At 38.8% G+C, this 18,922-nt stretch overlaps 1 protein-coding gene and 1 non-coding gene across 3 annotated transcripts in view; one reads left to right on the top strand and one right to left on the bottom strand.

Moving 5' to 3' along the window:
- Positions 1-17,402, top strand: part of LOC127427502 (plexin domain-containing protein 1-like) — a 44,947-nt gene extending 27,545 nt beyond the window's left edge. The window contains exons 8-14 of one of the 2 annotated variants that reach the window (XM_051675165.1): positions 1,478-1,573; positions 1,733-1,814; positions 1,937-1,997; positions 5,734-5,857; positions 6,243-6,278; positions 15,763-15,902; positions 16,328-17,402. In XM_051675165.1, the coding sequence (XP_051531125.1) occupies positions 1,478-1,573; positions 1,733-1,814; positions 1,937-1,997; positions 5,734-5,857; positions 6,243-6,278; positions 15,763-15,902; positions 16,328-16,450 (662 nt within the window). In that variant the 3' untranslated portion in view covers positions 16,451-17,402. The remainder of the gene's footprint in view (positions 1-1,477; positions 1,574-1,732; positions 1,815-1,936; positions 1,998-5,733; positions 5,858-6,242; positions 6,279-15,762; positions 15,903-16,327) is intronic. The other variant, XM_051675166.1, reaches the window with a different exon arrangement.
- Positions 17,403-18,370: 968 nt separating this feature from the next.
- Positions 18,371-18,442, bottom strand: trnac-gca (transfer RNA cysteine (anticodon GCA)). The gene has a single exon. It is a non-coding gene; the product is annotated as a tRNA-Cys (tRNA).
- Between the last annotated feature and the right edge of the window lie 480 nt (positions 18,443-18,922).

Genomic DNA, 18,922 nt, shown 5'->3' with positions numbered 1-18,922 from the left:
CCTCAGACAGTAGCTTCTCTTCCGCTATTCAACAACGTCAACAGATAGTCTGCAACACTAGGTAATGTTATCTTAGAGATGGAATCCAGCAAGTGTCCAGCTCCCAGCACAACACCGACTCCTACACAAACTCAGAGTAAGCCAAAAAAAAAAAAAACATTTATCTGCTGAATCCCGTCTGGCTAAGCAGAAATGTGATCGTGGTCGAGCGAAAACTAGAGTGAACATCAGCAGGGCATTTGATTCCTGGACGGACCTTCGTTCAGTTTTGGGGATAAAAACCGACCCTGAATTGGCATTCTTCTTATTGGACAGGTAAGCTTACATAACTGCAAAGCATGTGAAATATTGTGCCATAAGGATTGATCTGTGTAATTTTAGCTAACTGGATCTTGCCTGCTAACGCTGACGAATTGCAAGCTACCTTGCTTCATAACTTTCAAATAATTTCAACGATCTTCTCTTTATACTAAAAGTCAGGTATGCTGATTCACAGTAACTGACATAATGTTAATCTGTAATTATTCAGCAAGGTAAACTACAGTAACACATGAAATGAATGCTAGACAATGTTCAAAATAATGCAAAAACCTCCATGTAACGTAACTTGGTTATACAGAAAATATATACATTCTATTATTATAAAATAATAGCGCATCGATATAGTATCAAAATAACAGTTGTGATGGAATCACATCAATACTGAATTGTGTCAACATATTTATGATGTACAGTCTATTTTATAAACAGCTACTGTCATCATCCACCAAATTTAGCTAACAGTTATTGATAAAGCTGGCTAGCTACCTAACGCTGACATAGGCTATCGTATAAATGCAGTCAATGTATCATGCAAAGAAAAGTGATTACTTCAAACTAGAGTCTCACATAGTCAGACCTATATCCACACTTTCGATATCATAACATAACAGTGTGTGAGTAATAGTGCGAAAAATACGTGTTTAATCAGCCGTTGTAGTCGTTCTTTGTGTAAAAGTGAATAGAATGCAGTTGTTGTAGCGCCTCTAGTGTTACTTTCACCAAGAAACTGCGGCGAAACATAGAATTCAGCACGTAAAAGTCAGTTTACAAAAATGTAGTTATAGTAATGTTCATTCTATGAGACTAGGTTGAGAAAATGGCATGTCATAGCCATATGTGATGAATTTTTGTCTGTTCCTCACACAAATCTATCACATGGCTTCAGAAGACTTGAAATATAGTGCACATTTCACATGGAGCTTTTTTTCCTTGTGTTCTTGTCCTTTTTGGACTTTGTTAGCCACTGGTCAATATGAACTGGGAAGAGTTTATTAAAAATGATTTTTGTAAAAAATAACAGCAAGTAGTTTTGGAATGACATGAGGGTACTTAATGACAGAATTTGTATTTTTGGGTGAACTATTCCTTCAGTGGGTTTACTTTATGGCACATTTACATCCTTTTGACCAATAATTTATTGATGTATCATCAACAGATGCTAAACGAAGGACTATTTATGAATACCATAGGGTGGAAATTGACACAACAAAGATTGTCAATAGATCGGCTTTTGAGTTCAGCCCATTACCTAGTGAGTAAGCCAATCATTGCTTGTTTATTTCCTCTACGTCAATCACAAAATTGCCTAATTTGAAACCTAATATTCATGAATTTGACTACTTATAGATGAAGATTTGCGCCCTGACATTAGACGTTATATCCTGTTTTATGCTGGCATATCTGTCCCTAGCCTGCCTCCAGCACACTACCTGTGAACAATGTCTCCAGTCCAACCTAACAACAGGCTGTGGGTGGTGCAATACTCTACAAAGGTACAAGCATTAACTGAGTATATGTTGTGTGTTTCCACTGAATTCAAGCTAAGTATACAAAGGCATTTGTCCTCTGACAGTTGTGTGTGTGTGTTTCTGTATGTATGTGTGTCATTTCTCAGATGTTCAGATGGAATAGACAGATACAGGCAAGAATGGCTGGACTACAGCTGCTCTGATGAGGTAAGCAGAATCAATCATGAAATGTGCACATATAGGCGTTCCTTCATTTGGTCAGGGGTTAAAATCTTGGAAACTTGGGAACTGCATTTATATTTGGTACTTTTCAAATACTTGTTGTTATTGTTATCCTTGTCCCTGACCCAAAGTTTCAGTTATATACAGTGAAAAATCATTATAAAGGTGATTATCATTACATGTTTAAACTAAGATATTTGAAACAAAGAGTGAAGTAAAGATAAACCGTGTCCATATTTATTGTGTGAAAATGATCCCTGTACATTTTTCAAAAATTACGACTGTCCCTCCGTTGTGGGGTGATTTTCACCACATCAAACAATTTTCCCTAAAAGTTTTTTCAAAAGTTAATGTGCTTGTTAACCAAGTTGACAAAAGTGTCAGAGCATGAGAGAGCATGCTTGAGATGAAATATGAGACAAGTGACGTTTGAAGAAAACTGAAAAATCAGGTTAAGAATCACTTGTGAGCATGTGTGATTTTTCAATCAAGCTGTAATTTTGCCAAATTGTGAAAGAAGTGTAAAAATATTATTTAATTGTATGAATTTAGGATAAATATAAGTTAGCAATGAAATTAGCCTTAGCAAAGGGCCAGACATTTTAATTTGAACAATGAAAATAACGTCATTTCAATTACCATCATTTTCACCATGGAATTCTATTAAAATCAATACAGAATTTGGGACGTGCTGAAAATGACACTATGATGGAATTTTTTAGTAGACAAATAAAAATAAAAAAAATAACAGGAGTGTGAAAATTTTTTAACAAGACTTTACTTTCTACAATACCACAGTGCTAAAAGTCCCCAAAGTTGAAAAAACACTAATATCACAACTATACCAAGAAAAAGATTTAGATTAATAGGGACTCTTCACATGGGTTTTTCTCTCGTTATTTCACCGTCTGCATCCTATAATATTTTCCATTCCCTGTCAAGCAATGTTGATATAAATAAGCAAAGCCTTTTCTTAAGAAGTTGGTAGTGTAAATGGGCTTTATGCAATGCATTGGAAGAATAGAAATATGGACAATTTGTGTCTTACTTTCTTTTGTGCAATAACTACATCCTTCCTGTGAGCTCTCTTATATTCTGTCTGCCATCGTTCCAGTGGTGTTTAGCCGTGAAATACTACCAAGGATGTTTGTGTTTCCTGCTGCCTTGAGGAATCCCCTGCTCTGTGACTCCATTTGGTTGCACATGTTTGAAATTGGTTTTCTTAAATTAGAATTACCATGTAATTTCAACTTAAATGCTTCAAGTAGACAGAACCTAACTGAATCTACTGTAGTAAATCCAACAAAATTTAAAATGTCAAAATAACTCAAATGAAACTATTTTAGTGATATGCTAGCTAGTGACAGTAAATATTAGCATGCTAAATACATGGTGGGAAGCACTTACTGAGTGTAACTTGGTCACTATGCTATGATTAAGCACAACAATTGCTCAATGGATGAAGCAAGGGGTGGGCAATATGATCAAACTCTTTTATCACGATAACGATATATATCACAATATAGATTTTTTTCTTCTGTAAAGTCAATAAAAATGTGTTTCATTTATGAAACAACCATATTTTAATGTCTGGATAGTCCAGTCAGTGAATTAAATATATAATGAAAACTGCTTCCTCTTTTCTAATTTTCTCTTTAATTGGAAATTGAAAAACATAGTCAAAGTAAATAAAAAAAACTCAATTTGGTTTTAGATCAGCCTTACCATAATACAAAATTTCACATTATGCCGCATTTCATTCTATGTTGTTGACCAATATTATTATTATCATAAACTTTCCTCAGGAAACTCAACATCTTCTCAAAGCAATGCAACAAAGAAAATGATACAAAAGTAAAGAAAATATCCAATGAAAATAAACACTTTATGATTAAATCCATCTCTTTAGAGAATAGTTGAAAATCTGAAGGCAAGCATGGCCGGTTTGTTTCCTAATATCTAATATCTTTCGAAAAAAAAACTATATTTTAGTGCATGTTGTATTTGGTTTTCCTCATTGGTGGTGGTTTGACTGTTGGGCTGCCTAGCTGTTTGATTTCCTCCATAGCTCTTTAAGGTAAAACAAACAAACAAACAAACAAAAAAACTCATAGAATTCAAAGAGGTATGTAAGTTTTGTGGTCAGCACTGCTATTTGGAGTAGCTCAAGTGATCCCACTCTGCGCTCTCATGTCTCAAATATCAGGAAGCCTGCTGGACTGCATTTCTGTGCTCCAGAGATACTTGTGACACTCCCATGAAACACAGATGCGCGTGTCAGATAAGAAGCAAATTTAGTGCTTATGAAGTGCCGAACGCAAAATAAATGTATTTAAATTTGATTTATTTCATTGAAATTTGCAATGCCTGAAAAACCCTGTACATGTCTCTTCAATTCTATCAGTCTCACGTGAAGCCCTGCCCACTGATAGATACGCACGCGCTGCATAAATGGATATGTACATATCGCAATCAATCCCTCTATCTATTGATTTTTTTGTATTCTCACCATGATATATTTAATCATATTTTCTAGCCCTAGATAAAGCAAATGTATTGGTCCTCAACCTAGGCTCGAGCTCCACTCTTCACCATGATGGTAAAACTACAACATAACAGAAATTCTTCTAAATCTCAACATAAAGCATTAAACACTAACAATTCCGCCCCTTATTTTCATCTTGAACAAAAACACATTAAAAATAACACTTAATTTTAACATTAATTCTCCGTCGTGTCCCATGCAAAGCATGCTTCCAACTAGAAATCCTCTGCCCAGTTTCAGTTACCCAAATAAAAAATATGAATGTTTTCCCAATGCAAATGCATTATGTAAAGCTGATAAGACACTTATTTTAGTTGAATCAACTCAGTTAATCAAAGTTCCTTGGCTACAATAATTTTTGGAGTAATATGAACATGGAAGGATTATTCACAATAGTAAAAGTAAATTTTTTTGGAGTGTAGCCTATGTGTTCTCGATCGGCCTCTCTGGGCCTGTTTGCTCTCATCCTGATCACCCGTATCTCCCCTGCGGTTTGGCAGTGTTACAGAACGCTTGAAACGTACTTTGCTGCTCTCCCATTGTTCATTGTTTTGTAATGTATACTTGTTATATGTTTCTCTGTTTAATGTTTAATTTCTGTACATCGTCCTTAATCTTTGGAAAGGTGCTATACAAAATAAACATTATTATTATTATTATTATTATTATTATTATGATTATTATTATTATCATCATTATTATCATTAATAATCATATCGATCTACTGACACACAAATCATGGCTAGTATTAAAAGTGATCGATGTCCCACAGTTTGTGCACATACGCCCATAGATAGCGCAAACACTCTCACTTGCCCTTTGCGCTGGCACGAAAATTGCGCTTACAATTAGCGCTCTCACGAAAATGGGATAAGACGCAGCGCATAGTTGTTGCGCATGTCACTGCACCCAGCACGGTCACAAAAATAGAGGCGTAAAAGTCACCAAACTTCAATTTTATGGGGTCTTTAGGGCCAAAAGGTATTAGCTCATAAATCACATTGAATCACTTCTAACCGTCCAGTTTCCAGGACCAAATCTTTGACCACTAGACCGCAAGGTGTATAAATGTCCATATTAGTGCCATTAGAGCAAATGTGCCATTATTAATACTGGTTTTGTACTCACTAACACTTTTAACAAATCATAATTTGAGCTGGTATTTACTTGTCTAAGGCAAAAGGCACATGTGAAGATTATGCTCAGGGAGGACAAGAGAGTTCAATCAGCCCTTTTACTTCTTCATCACCACCGGCCACTCCCTCCCCTGCAGCCCGACCTGCCAGTCCTGTGACCGAGGGTGAGTATCTCATTGAACCACCCATGATACTTTAGAACTGACACTTTAAGGCCATTACATTCATAACTGCAGTAGTTTGCTGATGTACACACTCATTGACTCATTGTAATTTTAACTCAAATTTGTTTGCTGACTTATTCTGTAATGATCAAACAAATTCAGTCTTCTCCTGTTTGTCAGTGTATACTTTAGAAATAGAACTTTGCAGGTCATCTTTTATTTTATGCATGATGTTTTAGGTCTGTCAGCTAATAGTAAGTTACTGTGTGTCTTTGTCTTGTGAATGCATTTTGCATGTGCGCTTATGCTAAAATACTCTCGTGCTGTCCTTGCTGGTCTAGCCTCTACCATCGCTCTGTACAACAACAGTCTCTTTCCTCCACAGATGACACCAAACTTCTCTTTCACCACCATGGCAATGGTGAGTCAGTGAATGGCTCTGTGCTTTTGGCAGTCTTGGCTATTAATCAATGATAAGTACATTTTATAGCCATTTTTAGCCTGAAATCAGTTGAGAAAAGTTTGTCATGAGCATGAATTATATAAAGTTAATCTAAGTGTTGGAAAAGCATGTAATCCTGTCAATCACAATGCAAAGGTTTGTCCCTCCACCATCTAGGCTTCGCCTTTATTTCTATTAATTTCTATTATATTAAAATATTATATTAGCTTCATTAGGTTGTGGATGGACTGTTTCACCAAACCTTTTAACAACCCTGTGAATCTAAAGGGCTCACCCGTTTGGGTAAAAGCTCAGATCTACATCTGTTCTTCACTTTTTCAACCTAAACCTACCTTAAAGGGGCACTAAGCATGGTGATCCATTAAATATAAAGAAGTAAATGGTATTTTTGAGACATATGAATTATATGCACACTTACAGTACATGTAATAAGTCTCCAGTCAGATCGGTGACCTAGAAAAAGCTGTTTAATTCTACACAGAGTGGGTCGCCCCCTCATATCGAAATCACATGACCATGCAAGTTAACAATCCTGATAATTTGTTTAATTTTATATAGTGCATTTCCAGTGCACAAGGTGCTAAACAAAATAGACAAGCAAGCTGATCAGTAACAAATTACATATTAAAGGTATACATTGGCAGCATAACAAAGAAGTCAGCAGCATACAGAGTGAATGAGTTTAGATCAGGATGTGCATAATCCACCAGTCCAAACAAAATGAATGCAAGTGGAAAAATAAAATGTCCAAACAAGCAGTCCCAGCTGGAGCAATGAAATGTGGGGGTGACAGACAAGCTGCAATGACCCACTTCTCCCACACCACAAAATGCCTCCATCCAAATAACCACATCATTCGAGGTAGCCACGCAGAAAACAGTGCAGGGCAGGATGGAGGAATGCAGCAAAGTGTCTGGCAAAACTTTGTTGGGATTGAATCCATTTAATTGATGTGTGTAGTTTTAGATGAAGAAAAAAACAGATTAAAAAACTACAAAAAGGAACAAAGCAACCCTGCTAAAAAACAACAGTTAAAAACAGCTTGATTGGCTGGTCTTAATTACGCTGGCCTTCTAGCAAAACCAGCTGAGCACCTGATTGGCCTGGCCAGGTGACCAGCCCAAACCAGCTTAAAGGGCTAGTCCACCCAAAAATGATAATTCTCTTATTAGTTATAAAATTTTGAAGGCCCAAAAAGCACATAAAGTCAGCATAAAAGTAAACCATAAGACTCTAGTGGTTAAATCCATATTTTCAGAAGTGATATGATAAGTGTGGGTGAGAAAAAGATCAATATTTAAGTCCTTCTTTACAAAAACAATCTCCACTTTCACTTCCACATTCTTCTTCATGCAATGCATTCATGCATATCCCCACCTACTGGGCAGGGAGGAAAATTTATAGTAAAAAGGACTTAAATTGGGGACTTCCGGTATGGCTGTGAAGGAGTAAGACGTAAGGAAGAGGGGCTCCTGATCTACCTTTTAAAACTAAACGTTTTACTCCACAAACAACGTTTAATATCATGGATATATTTGTTTACAATATCACTGGCCATTTTATTAGCAATTCTAAGCAGAAAAATTCATGCTCCAGCTCCTCCGACATGAGATCTACCGCTAGCATCGCTGGTAAGCTAGCAGCGCTGGTAAGCTAGCAGCCATTGCCGCAACATCTAGCACCAAGAAGTTGCGGCATGAATCTGTCTCCATGGACCAACTGGTGTCTGAATTAACTAAGCAACGAATCAGCCTTAGAGAGGACATTTCAAGCTTGATTCAGGAATCTATCAGACCTTTACAAAGTTCTGTGAATGCACTACGAGAGACTGTGGATAGTTTTCAGAGCCGTTTGGTCGTGACAGTATTTTAGAAAATTACTGTCTGCCAAAACCCGCTATCAAAACCCTACAAACGCAGAATACGACTCTTCTAGATCGCATTGAAGGTTTGGAGAACCAATCACGTAGAGCCAATTTGAGGATTGTGAATGTCCCGGAGGGTAGTGGAAGTGGTCAAGACCCTGTGAAATTTGTGGCTGAAATGTTTCTCGAGATGATGGGCACGGAGGTTTTTAACAAGCAACCAGAACTTGAGAGAGCACACCGATCTCCTGGTCAAAAGCAGGTGGATGGCCGTAACCCACAACCTTTTGTGGTGTGTTTTCACCGATTTCAAGAAAAGGAGCGAATGCTACAATGGGCCAGGCATCATGAGATGGAATACAAGGGAAATGGCATCAGAATATACCCAGATCTCAGCACTGTCCTGTCGAGGAAACATGCATCATTCAACGGAATTAAACAAGTACTTTACCAGATGGGCATACAATTACATTTGCTTTACTCACCTCGCTTGAGAGTAATTTTCAGGGAGGAAGCTTTCACATTTAACACACCTGAGGAGGCGAAGACATTCTACGGCCAACATGTCATCGCTTAAGATAAGTTGGGACTTTACATAGTGAAAGACTGTTTCTGAATGGAAATAGTTGCCCCCTTTTTTTTTTTTTTTTTTTTTTTAATGAGCTGATTTGCTGTTATTTTCAGTATATCATGATTATGTACTTTTAGTTTTTTACTTTGACTTGTTTTACTGTTTGTAACCAATACAGACTGATGGCCCAGTGATTTTCACTGGTATTTCATTGTAAAATTACATTTTTAATTACAACTATTTAAATAGATACATTTAAAGGGTCGGTGCGTCCCCTAGAGGTAGAAGTGGCTTTTAGTAAGTTGAGGGATTGTTGGGGGTATTTTAAGAGGGGCCTGCAATTTGCCTCAGTTCCCGGGACAAATATAGGATATGTTTGATTTTTTTGGGTTGGGATGTTAACTGCCAAATGTTATTTTTCTTTTTTTTCTTCTCTCTTCCCTTCGGCTCTCTTTTGTTTGTTCAACACCGGAGATGTGGTCTAAGCTTTTGCCACTATGCATACTCAAAAGAACTTGTATCTGGTAAAATAATAGATTTGGCTGGACTGTATTTGATAATTATTGGGTGATACATACGTATGGAACGAGAAACGAGGGAGGATCAGTCATTCACTTCATTAGCTGGAATGTAAAAGGCAGGAACGGACCACTTAAAAGAACTCATATTTTATTCACAAAATTATTTCACACCCAACTTGAACTCGAACCATCTAATTTTTGGTGGGGATCTAAATTGTGTCATTAATCCTGCCTTAGATAGTTCAAACCCCAAAACTACAATGCAGTCTAAAATGTCCCAGGCTCTTTCTACATTTATGGCAAAGGCAGGCTGTTTGGATCCATAAAGATTTTCATTTCCGCAAAGGAAAGAATTCTCCTACTTCTCTCATGTCCATTCTACATATTCAAGAATAGACCATTTTTTTATTGATAAGACACTACTCCCTTCAGTGAAGAATACTCAATATTCGGCCATTATAATATCAGATCATGCACCCTTGCTTCTTGACATATGTTTTTTTTCCTGTATTGTACAAATTGCCCTGCCTGGAGATTAAATAATTCCTTTGTTGACAGATAAGAATTTTTTTACATTTATATCAACAGCAAAAGATCATTTTTTGTTTACTGATACATCTGAGTATGTATAGTATCACCATCGATTTTATTGGAGACATTTAAAGATGTCATTAGAGGTGAAATCTTATTCTGCATCCAGTAAAAGACTAAATTATTAAAAACTGCAACAACAAATTGACTCCATAGCAAAGATATATCACCAACTCTCTTTAGCCCCATCAGAAGAATTACTTTAAAAAAGACTGGAAATTAAAGCACAGTATGATCAACTATCAGTAGAGGATGCTCAACAACATCTGCGTTGGTCTAAAGGGCATTTTTATAAACATGGGGAAAAGGCAGGGCATTTATTAGCGCATCAGTTAAAATGTCAATCGGCTTCCAGGCTAATTCCACAGACTCGCAATAGATCACAGGAACTGACATTAGACCCTACAGAAATTAATAATACTTTTAAAGAATATTATTCTGATGTATATACTTCTGTGTTTCAAGGAGACAATTCAAGTATGTCATAAATTTGAAATATTTGGACACTCCTACAATTAATTCACATCAATAAGAAAACCTAGAGCAACCCCTAGATCTGCAACGTAGACATTTATTCTTGCACTTTTTAGTTGTACACAATAACACACTGTTTTACACTACGTTATGCTGTTCAGCTTCACTACACATAAACTCTGTTGGCTTTTCAACTCAACACTACACAGAGTCAGCTTTGGTGTCTCTCTCTCTCATCTGCCACTGGCTCGTCTCCTTAAATACTCCCGCAGCACCTCACTGGAAAGCGAGACCGTTGTGGCACACAGGTGGACTCATTCACCACTTATCTTCCCGGCCTCGCTCTGCCCAGATGCCGCTTGGTCCAGCCCTGCTCGCCACAGGGTAGTTCACCCAAAAATGACAATTCAGGAATCATGTTGTTCCAAATCTATAACACTTTCTTTCATGGAACACATGAGGGGAAATTTTGAAGAATGGGGATGTTGTTATTTTTTTCCATACAATGAAACTGAACGGTGACTGAGGTTGTCAGTCCCTATAACATTCTTCTTAACATCTCCTTTTGTGTTCCACAGAATAAACAAAGTCAAACTGGTTTGGAAGAACATGAGGATGAGTATGATGACCGAATTTTCATTTTTGAGTGAACTGTCCCTTTAATAAACAAAATCTTCACTCATTCATGCTGATAGGTGTAAGTCCAAGGCCAGTGAATATATACCAAAACAAAATTAGCACAACTTTAAGCTTTTTTGGAAAGTAATTGTCATGTATTCCCTGTGTTTTTGCTTAGACTTATGTTGAAATTCTTGTTTAGTTCCTGTTTCCTGTGATTTTGAAGTCCTTTGTAGTTTTTTTCATGATTGGTTCTCTCTAATTGTTTCCCCATGTGTTCCTCGTTCTCTGATTGTTTCCCCAGGTGCTCCTTGTCTTCCTTGTGTATTTAAGCCCTTGTTTCCCCTGGTTAGTTTGTCAGTCTTTACATGTGCTGTCATATTCTGTGCTTGGTTTCCTGTGTTTTGTTTTTTATATTGAGTTATTTATCCTTTTGTTAATAAAGCTGCGTTTAGATCCTCATTCCTCGCCTGCCTCGTCACAGAAAGACTGACCAAAAAATGGATCTAGCAGCCATGTTCACTCAATTGAGCCGGGTGGATTTACCCATTAGGGGATACTCCCGTTTCTTCTGCGCCATTGCCAGCTTCACAGGTTTTGAGGACTCCCATCTCAAGGCAATATACCGAATAGGTTTAACCTATTATTGGTGGAGGGAATTGCCTGAGATGGGAGACTACACATGGAGGGAATATGTGAGGTTAACCCAGGACACTCTGCAATCTGAGGATCCTCCTCTCCCTATGCTGACCACAGCTTGAGTGGTCTCAAAGCCTGCCAAGGCCAGCGCCCACGCCTGCCACAGCCAATGAGCCAGCGCCCACGCCTGCCACGGCCAACGAGCCAGCGCCCACGCCTGCCACGGCCAATGAGTCTCTGCCCATGCCCACGAACACAGAGGTCGTTCCTGAGTCTCCGCCCATGCCCACAACGACAGAGGTCGTTCCTGAATCTCTGCCCATGTTCACAACCACAGAGGTCGTTCCCGAGTCTCCGTCCATGCCCACGACCACAGAGGTCGTTTCCCAGTTTCTGCCCATGTTCTCGACCACGGAGGTCTTTCCCAAGTCTCATCCCATGAACACGACCATGGTGGTCGTTTCCAAGTCTCTGCCCATGCCCATGACCACGGAGGTCGTTCCCGAGTCTCTTCCCAAGTTCGCGACCACGGAGGTCATTTCCCATTCATCCTGGACTCTTTGTCTCGAGCCTGCCACGGCTCTGCCTTCTACGGCTTTGCCCCTCGAGCCTGCCACGACTCTGCCTGCCACGGCTCTGCCCCTAGAGCCTATTCCTCCAGCGGCTCCGCCCCCAGAGTCTTCCACGGCTCCGCCCCAGAGACTATTCCTTCAGCGGTTCCGCCTGCTCCCCTAGAGACTATTCCTCCAGCGGCTCCGCCCGCTCTCCCAGAGACTAATCCTCCAGCGGCTCCGCCCGCTCCCCCAGAAACTATTCCTCCTGTGGCTCCGCCCGATCCCCCAGAGACCATTCTTCCTGCGGCTCTGCCCACTCCCCCAGAGACTCCTCCTACAGCGGCTCCGCCGCCTGACCCTGTCTCGGCCCTGCGGTCGCCTCCCAAGCCTCCTGACCCTGTCTCGGCCCTGATCTGCTCTGGTCTCCCTGGTCTCCTGGCCGTCCGCCTGATCTGCTCTGGTCTCCCTGGTCGCCTGGCCGTCCGCCTGATCTGCTCTGGTCTCCTTGGTCTCCTGGCCGTCCGCCTGATCTGCTCTTGTCTCCTTGGTCTCCTGGCCATCCGCCTGATCTGCTCTGGTCTCCTTGGTCTCCTGGCCGTCCGCCTGATCTGCTCTGGTCTCCTTGGTCTCCTGGCCATCCGCCTGATCTGCTCTGGTCTCCCTGGTCACCTGGCCATCCGCCTGATCTGCTCTGGTCTCCTGGCCATCCGCCTGATCTGCTCTTGTCTCCTTGGTCTCCTGGCCATCCACCTGATCTTCTCTGGTCTCCTTGGTCTCCTGGCCGTCCGCCTGATCTGCTCTGGTCTCCTTGGTCTCCTGACCATCCACCTGGTCTGCTCTGGTCTCCTGGCTGTCTGCCTGATCTGCTCTGGTCTCCTGGCCATCCGCCTGATCTGCTCTGGTTTCCTTGGTCTCCTGGCCGTCCGCTTGATCTGCTCTGGTCTCCCTGGTCACCTGGCCCTCCACCTGATCTGCTCTGGTTTCCTTGGTCTCCTGGCTGCCCGCCTGATCTGCTCTGGTCTACTTGGTCATCCGAGCCTGCAGCGTCGCCCTGGCTCTCCGTCCCTCTGGCTCCACCTTGGTTCCAAGCCTCCCTGACTTTGCCTTGTTCCTCTGCTCCCCTTGCCCCTTGTGTCCCCTTGAACTACCTGTTTTCCCCCACACCCCATGGAAAATTTGGTTTTTTGTTTTGTTTTTGGAGCGTCTGGAATCCGCTCCTTAAAAGGGTGGCTCTGTCACATATTCCCTGTGTTTTTGCTTAGACTTATGTTGAAATTCTTGTTTAGTTCCTGTTTCCTGTGGTTTTGTAGTCCTTTGTAGTTTTTTCATGATTGGTTCTCTCTGATTGTTTCCCCATGTGTTCCTCATTCTCTGATTGTTTCTCCAAGTGCTCCTTGTCTTCACTTGTGTATTTAAGCCCTTGTTTCCCCTGGTTAGTTTGTCAGTCTTTACATGTGTTGTCATGTTCTGTGCTTGGTTTCCCGTGTTTTGTTTTTTATATTCTGAGTTTCTTTATTTATCCTTTTGTTAATAAAGTTGCGTTTAGATCCTCATTCCTCACCTGCCTCATCACAGTAATACTGAAAAAAGTGGTAACTTGAAATTGTAAGGAGCTATTTCTACCAGATCTAACCCTTAAAATTAGCTTTTTTGTGTAACTTAATGTATTCAGGTTGATTCAGAGATGTTAAATAATATTTTTGAATTGAATAAGACCAGTTACTGTAGATGTCACAACACAATGTGCAATTTTTAGGTTAACTTTTTTTAGTGTACACGGTAAAAAAAGAAGTCTTGTCACAAAACCTAAAAATGTGCTTTATGTGGTAACATCTAAATGAATTGGTTTAAATTAAGTACTATATATATATATATATATATATATATATATATTACACATACAGTATATACAGTTTAGAATAATGTACAAATTTTGCTGTTTCGGAAATTGGTACTTTAATTCACCAAAGTGGCATTCAACTGATCACAAAGTATAGTCAGGACATTACTGATGTAAAAAAACAGCACCATCACTATTTGAAAAAAGTCATTTTTTTGTCAAATCTAGACAGATCCCATTTCCAGCAGCCATCACTCCAACACCTTATCCTTGAGTAATCATGCTAACTAATTTGGTACTAGAAAATCACTTGCCATTATATCAAACACAGCTGAAAGCTATTTGGTTCGTTAAATGAAGCTTAACATTGTTTTTGTGTTTGTTTTTGAGTTGCCACAATATGCAATAGACCGGCATGTCTTAAGGTCAATATTAGGTCAAAAATGGCAAAAAAGAAACAGCTATCTCTAGAAACTCGTCAGTCAATCATTGTTTTGAGGAGTGAAGGCTATACAATGCTTGAAATTGCCAAAATAAAACTGAAGATTTCATACAAAGGTGTACACTACAGTCTTCAAAGACAAAGGACAACTGGCTCTAACAAGGACAGAAAGAGATGTGGAAGGCCAGATGTACAACTAAACAAGAGGATAAGTACATCAGAGTCTCTAGTTTGAGAAATAGATGCCTCACATGTCCTCAGCTGACAGCTTCATTGAATTCTACCCACTCAACATCAGTTTCATGTACAACAGTAAAGAGAAGACTCAGGAGTGCAGGCCTTATGGGAAGAATTGCAAAGAAAAAGCCACTTTTGAAACAGAAAAACAAAAAGAAAAGGTTAGAGTGGGCAAAGAAATGCAGACATTGGACAACAGATAATTGGAAAAGAGTGTTATGGATCTTAACCCCATTGAGCTTTTGTGGGATCAGCAAGACTGTAAGGGGTGTGAGAAGTGCCTGACAAGACAGCCACATCTATGGCAAGTGCTACAGGAAGTGTGGGGTGAAATGTCACCTGAGTGTCTGGACAAACTGACAGCTAGAATGCCAAGAATCTGCAAAGCTGTCATTGCTGCACGTGGAGGATTTTTTGATAAGAACTCTTTGAAGTAATTTAAGAAGTTCTGAACATTTTTTTCAAATTGTAATAATCATTTTTCACATTATTAATGTCCTGACTATACAGTGTGATCAGTTTAATGCCACTTTGGTGAATAAAAGTACCAATTTCTTTCCATAAGAGCAGAATCTGTACATTATTCCAAACTTTTGGCCGGCAGTATATATATATATATATATATATATATATATATATATATAAATAATCCTGACAAATTGGGTTACACCAACACAAGTATTTTTTGTGTGTTAGATAAAGTAGAAATAGATTCTTGAAATAACAATTGCAGGACAGCACTTTTTAGTGTAGTTGGTAAACAAGTCAAAAATGAAGAGTTCCATTTGAATACAGCCACAGCACACAGTTTTACACCAAAGACTACGCTTCTACTCAGTATTGCACTAATATGCACTTTTTGATCAGGTTTTGACCACTTGACCATAAATTCACCATAAATATGTTATGCTGAATCGTCTGTCTTTTGTTGCTCTGTGTTCATTTAAATATTTGCACATCCTACACTTGCTCTTTGAACTGGAAAATTGTCTCCTTTTGTCTTCTTTGAATTGAGCGTAACTTTGCATTCCTGTTTCTTTTTTCCAACTCATTGCATCACGTTCGCTTACACTTTCCAACTGGCCCTTCAGGTGAGGATGAGGCCCCAGAACACACAGCGATAATTGCAGGCGTTGTGGCAGCTCTGGTTCTGCTGGTGTTCCTGACTCTGTTGGCTGTTTACTATATTAATACACATCCAACTGTTGCTCCTCCTTTCTACCTCATGCAGGTGAGCACAATTTATTTTTCTGTTAGCACAATACAGAGGAGACTGGAGCTTGTTTTCACTCTCTGCACTACAGTGAATATTGAAACTTGCCATAAAGTGACTGATTACCCGTTTCCTAAAAAACCAAAGTGCAACAATTCGGTTAAAATCTACCTTAAATACATAGTTGACCCTTGCTGTTAGCATATGTTATTATATTAAATACTACTATATTACAGAATAAATATGCTACTTTTTACATTTTAGTTTGGATGATAGAATTAACAAAAATTCTTATTCTAATTTCAAAGCATTTTGAAAGTGTTTGAAACCAACATACTGTACGTAGTTACTAAGATATAGCCTTATAGTGACGACTAGCCCCGGTCTGTCCTGCTATGCAACCAATTAGAAACAGGTATACTGATGTGTGTCTTTGCTCACAGCGCCGCACTAATAACTATTGGCCCTCCATGAAGTTCCGGAACCAAGGATGTCATTCTAGCTACAATGAGGTTGAACTTGGGGTTTACGAGAAAGAGGGCTTCATTGAGGCGGAGCAGTGCTGAGGAGGCGGGACTTCCTGCACATGTGATGGAATAAAGGAAGAGTACGTTTGTGTAAAAGGTTTTTTGTGCTGATTAATTTTAGGAGCAAAGACAAAGGTGCAGTGAGAGGCTGTGGCAGTTGAGGGATCATTCGAGACTGTCATTAAAGTTTTTATGAGCTTTTCTCTGTCTCCCTACAATTGGCAGCCCATCCTGCAACACCTCTTATGCTGTTTGTTTATGATATAGGAGGTTTCATTTGTTGAAAGAGGAACAAATCGCAACAAAGACATGGTGATTGTGACCAGCAAATCTGCTAATTTCACTTCTTAATTGTGAAAATGAGATGTGTGTTCTCCCAAAATTTATTGCAGTTAATGTACAGTACAGCATATCTTTATAGATTTTTCATTTTGAAAAAGATATTTTGTGATTTATATGTTCAGCGGAAAAGATGCATAATACTCAGTTAGCCACATGGACTTGACAGAACGTTAATTGAATTAGCTTGCTCTAGTAGTAGTGATTTGTCATACCACACACGTACATTTCTTAAGTTTTGCCCTGTTATTAAATTAGGAAACAGAATATTGATTTGCACATCCTGTACAACGTTGATGGAATGTACAAACAGACAGACAGTGCAACATGACAAAATTTGAAAAGCAAATGTTTATTGTATTTATTTTTGCTGTATGGCCAAGTGAGAAAAACAGTATTTCCAAGGCAATTAAAAACTGTCTGTCTGTATTAAAATAAAATGGAAAGTTATAGGCCTACCACTTGTTACATTTGAAAAATGTATGTAATAATGTGTTTACTGCTGAGCTCTGAACAGATGGTCAGAAATGAAATTACAAACCCTTGTGGCCAAATCCAATTTCAATTGTGTTTAATATCATTGCAGTGTTACATTTTGAACCTATACTAATAGTGAATCATTACAAATAAATTGAGATGTTTTGAAAATGTGTTTCGTTTTTTGTTTCGTTTTTTTCTTTGATAAGCACAGAATATAGAAGACCCCTTCCAAGTCTGTAAAAAGTGATGTAATTAACTGAGCACGTAGAACATGTGGCGTCAAACAATATACAGTGGCCAACAGTGACACCTACAGGCCATTATTAGATACTGCAGTTGGTGTTGGATGGTTGGTTAGTATCCAATTTCTGTGCTGTAAACGTTTTATAAACATATTTACATGTATTAATATACCCAAATTGGACTTGCAATGTTCCAAATGTTTTTATATTAAGATTAAAACATTAGATCATTCTGTTTTATTCACAGTTGAAGCCTTGGCTTACAATGTTATCGCAACACTGTTTAATTAATTTAAAGGAACAGTTCACCCAAAAATGAAAATTCTCTCATCATTTACTCACCCTCATATGAGAAACAGATCGATATTTAAGTCATTTTCTTTTACTATAAATTCTCCTCCCTGCCCAGTCGGTGGTGAAGAATGTGAATCGCCAAAAACAAAAGAAGAAGAATATGGAAGTGAAAGTGGAGATTGATAATAAAAAAAAGACTTAAATATTGATTTCTCACTGTTTGATATTGTTTCTCACTCACATAATATTGCTTTGGAAGACATTGATTTAACCACTGGAGTCTTATGGATTACTTTTATGCTGCCTCTATGTGATTTCTGGAGCTTCAAAATTTTGGTACCCATTCACTTGCATTGTATAGACCTACAGAGCTGAGATATCCTTTTAAATATCTTAATTTGTGTTCTCCAGAAGAAAGAAAGTCATACACATGTGGGATGGCATGAGGGTGAGTAAATGATGGGAGAATTTTCATGTTTAGTTGAACTATTCCTTTAAATGAATAAGGCCTAGTGCTCAGTACTCTTTGAGCCCGCTACCTATGGACGACAAATTGGCTTGAATAAGTAATTTCGGGGCGTTTAAAAGACATATGTTTAAAAAGAGGGGGCACCCGGATTTGAACCGGGGACCTCTTGATCTGCAGTCAAATGCTCTACCACTGAGCTATACCCCCAATTGAGAAAATACTGAATACATCTATATTTAAAAGTATATTTAATAGAAACAGCAATTTAATGTATTGCATTTTCATTTCATGTTCACTCAATATTAAACCAGCGTTGTTGATTCAACCTGTCATAAGTGACTCAAACAGCTAACATTAGCACTGAACACGATTAACTCACCAGCCTTCATCGTTTAACTAATAGTTCCAAAACTACCACATCAATTATGTAAAACTAATCTTTTCTTAATCTCCCAGGAGACTCCTATAGTTAGTAAAAACAAACAAACCTGCAGCTTCTATTTCAGATGTTGCTGTTATTTCAAAGAGTAGCTCTAGGGAGCAGTCACAGCACAGCCTTATAGTTTTGCACACTGTTTGGCCAGATAATAAAATACATTTATTGATTATTTTTCGTTATTATTTTCAAATAATTCCAGTAAATTAATGTTGTTGTTTTTTCTAACTCCTCAAAACAGCTAAGAAGTC

This window comes from Myxocyprinus asiaticus, chromosome 36 (genome assembly GCF_019703515.2).
Source record: "Myxocyprinus asiaticus isolate MX2 ecotype Aquarium Trade chromosome 36, UBuf_Myxa_2, whole genome shotgun sequence".
NCBI lineage: Eukaryota > Metazoa > Chordata > Actinopteri > Cypriniformes > Catostomidae > Myxocyprinus > Myxocyprinus asiaticus.
This window is presented reverse-complemented; position numbering and strand designations above follow the sequence as displayed.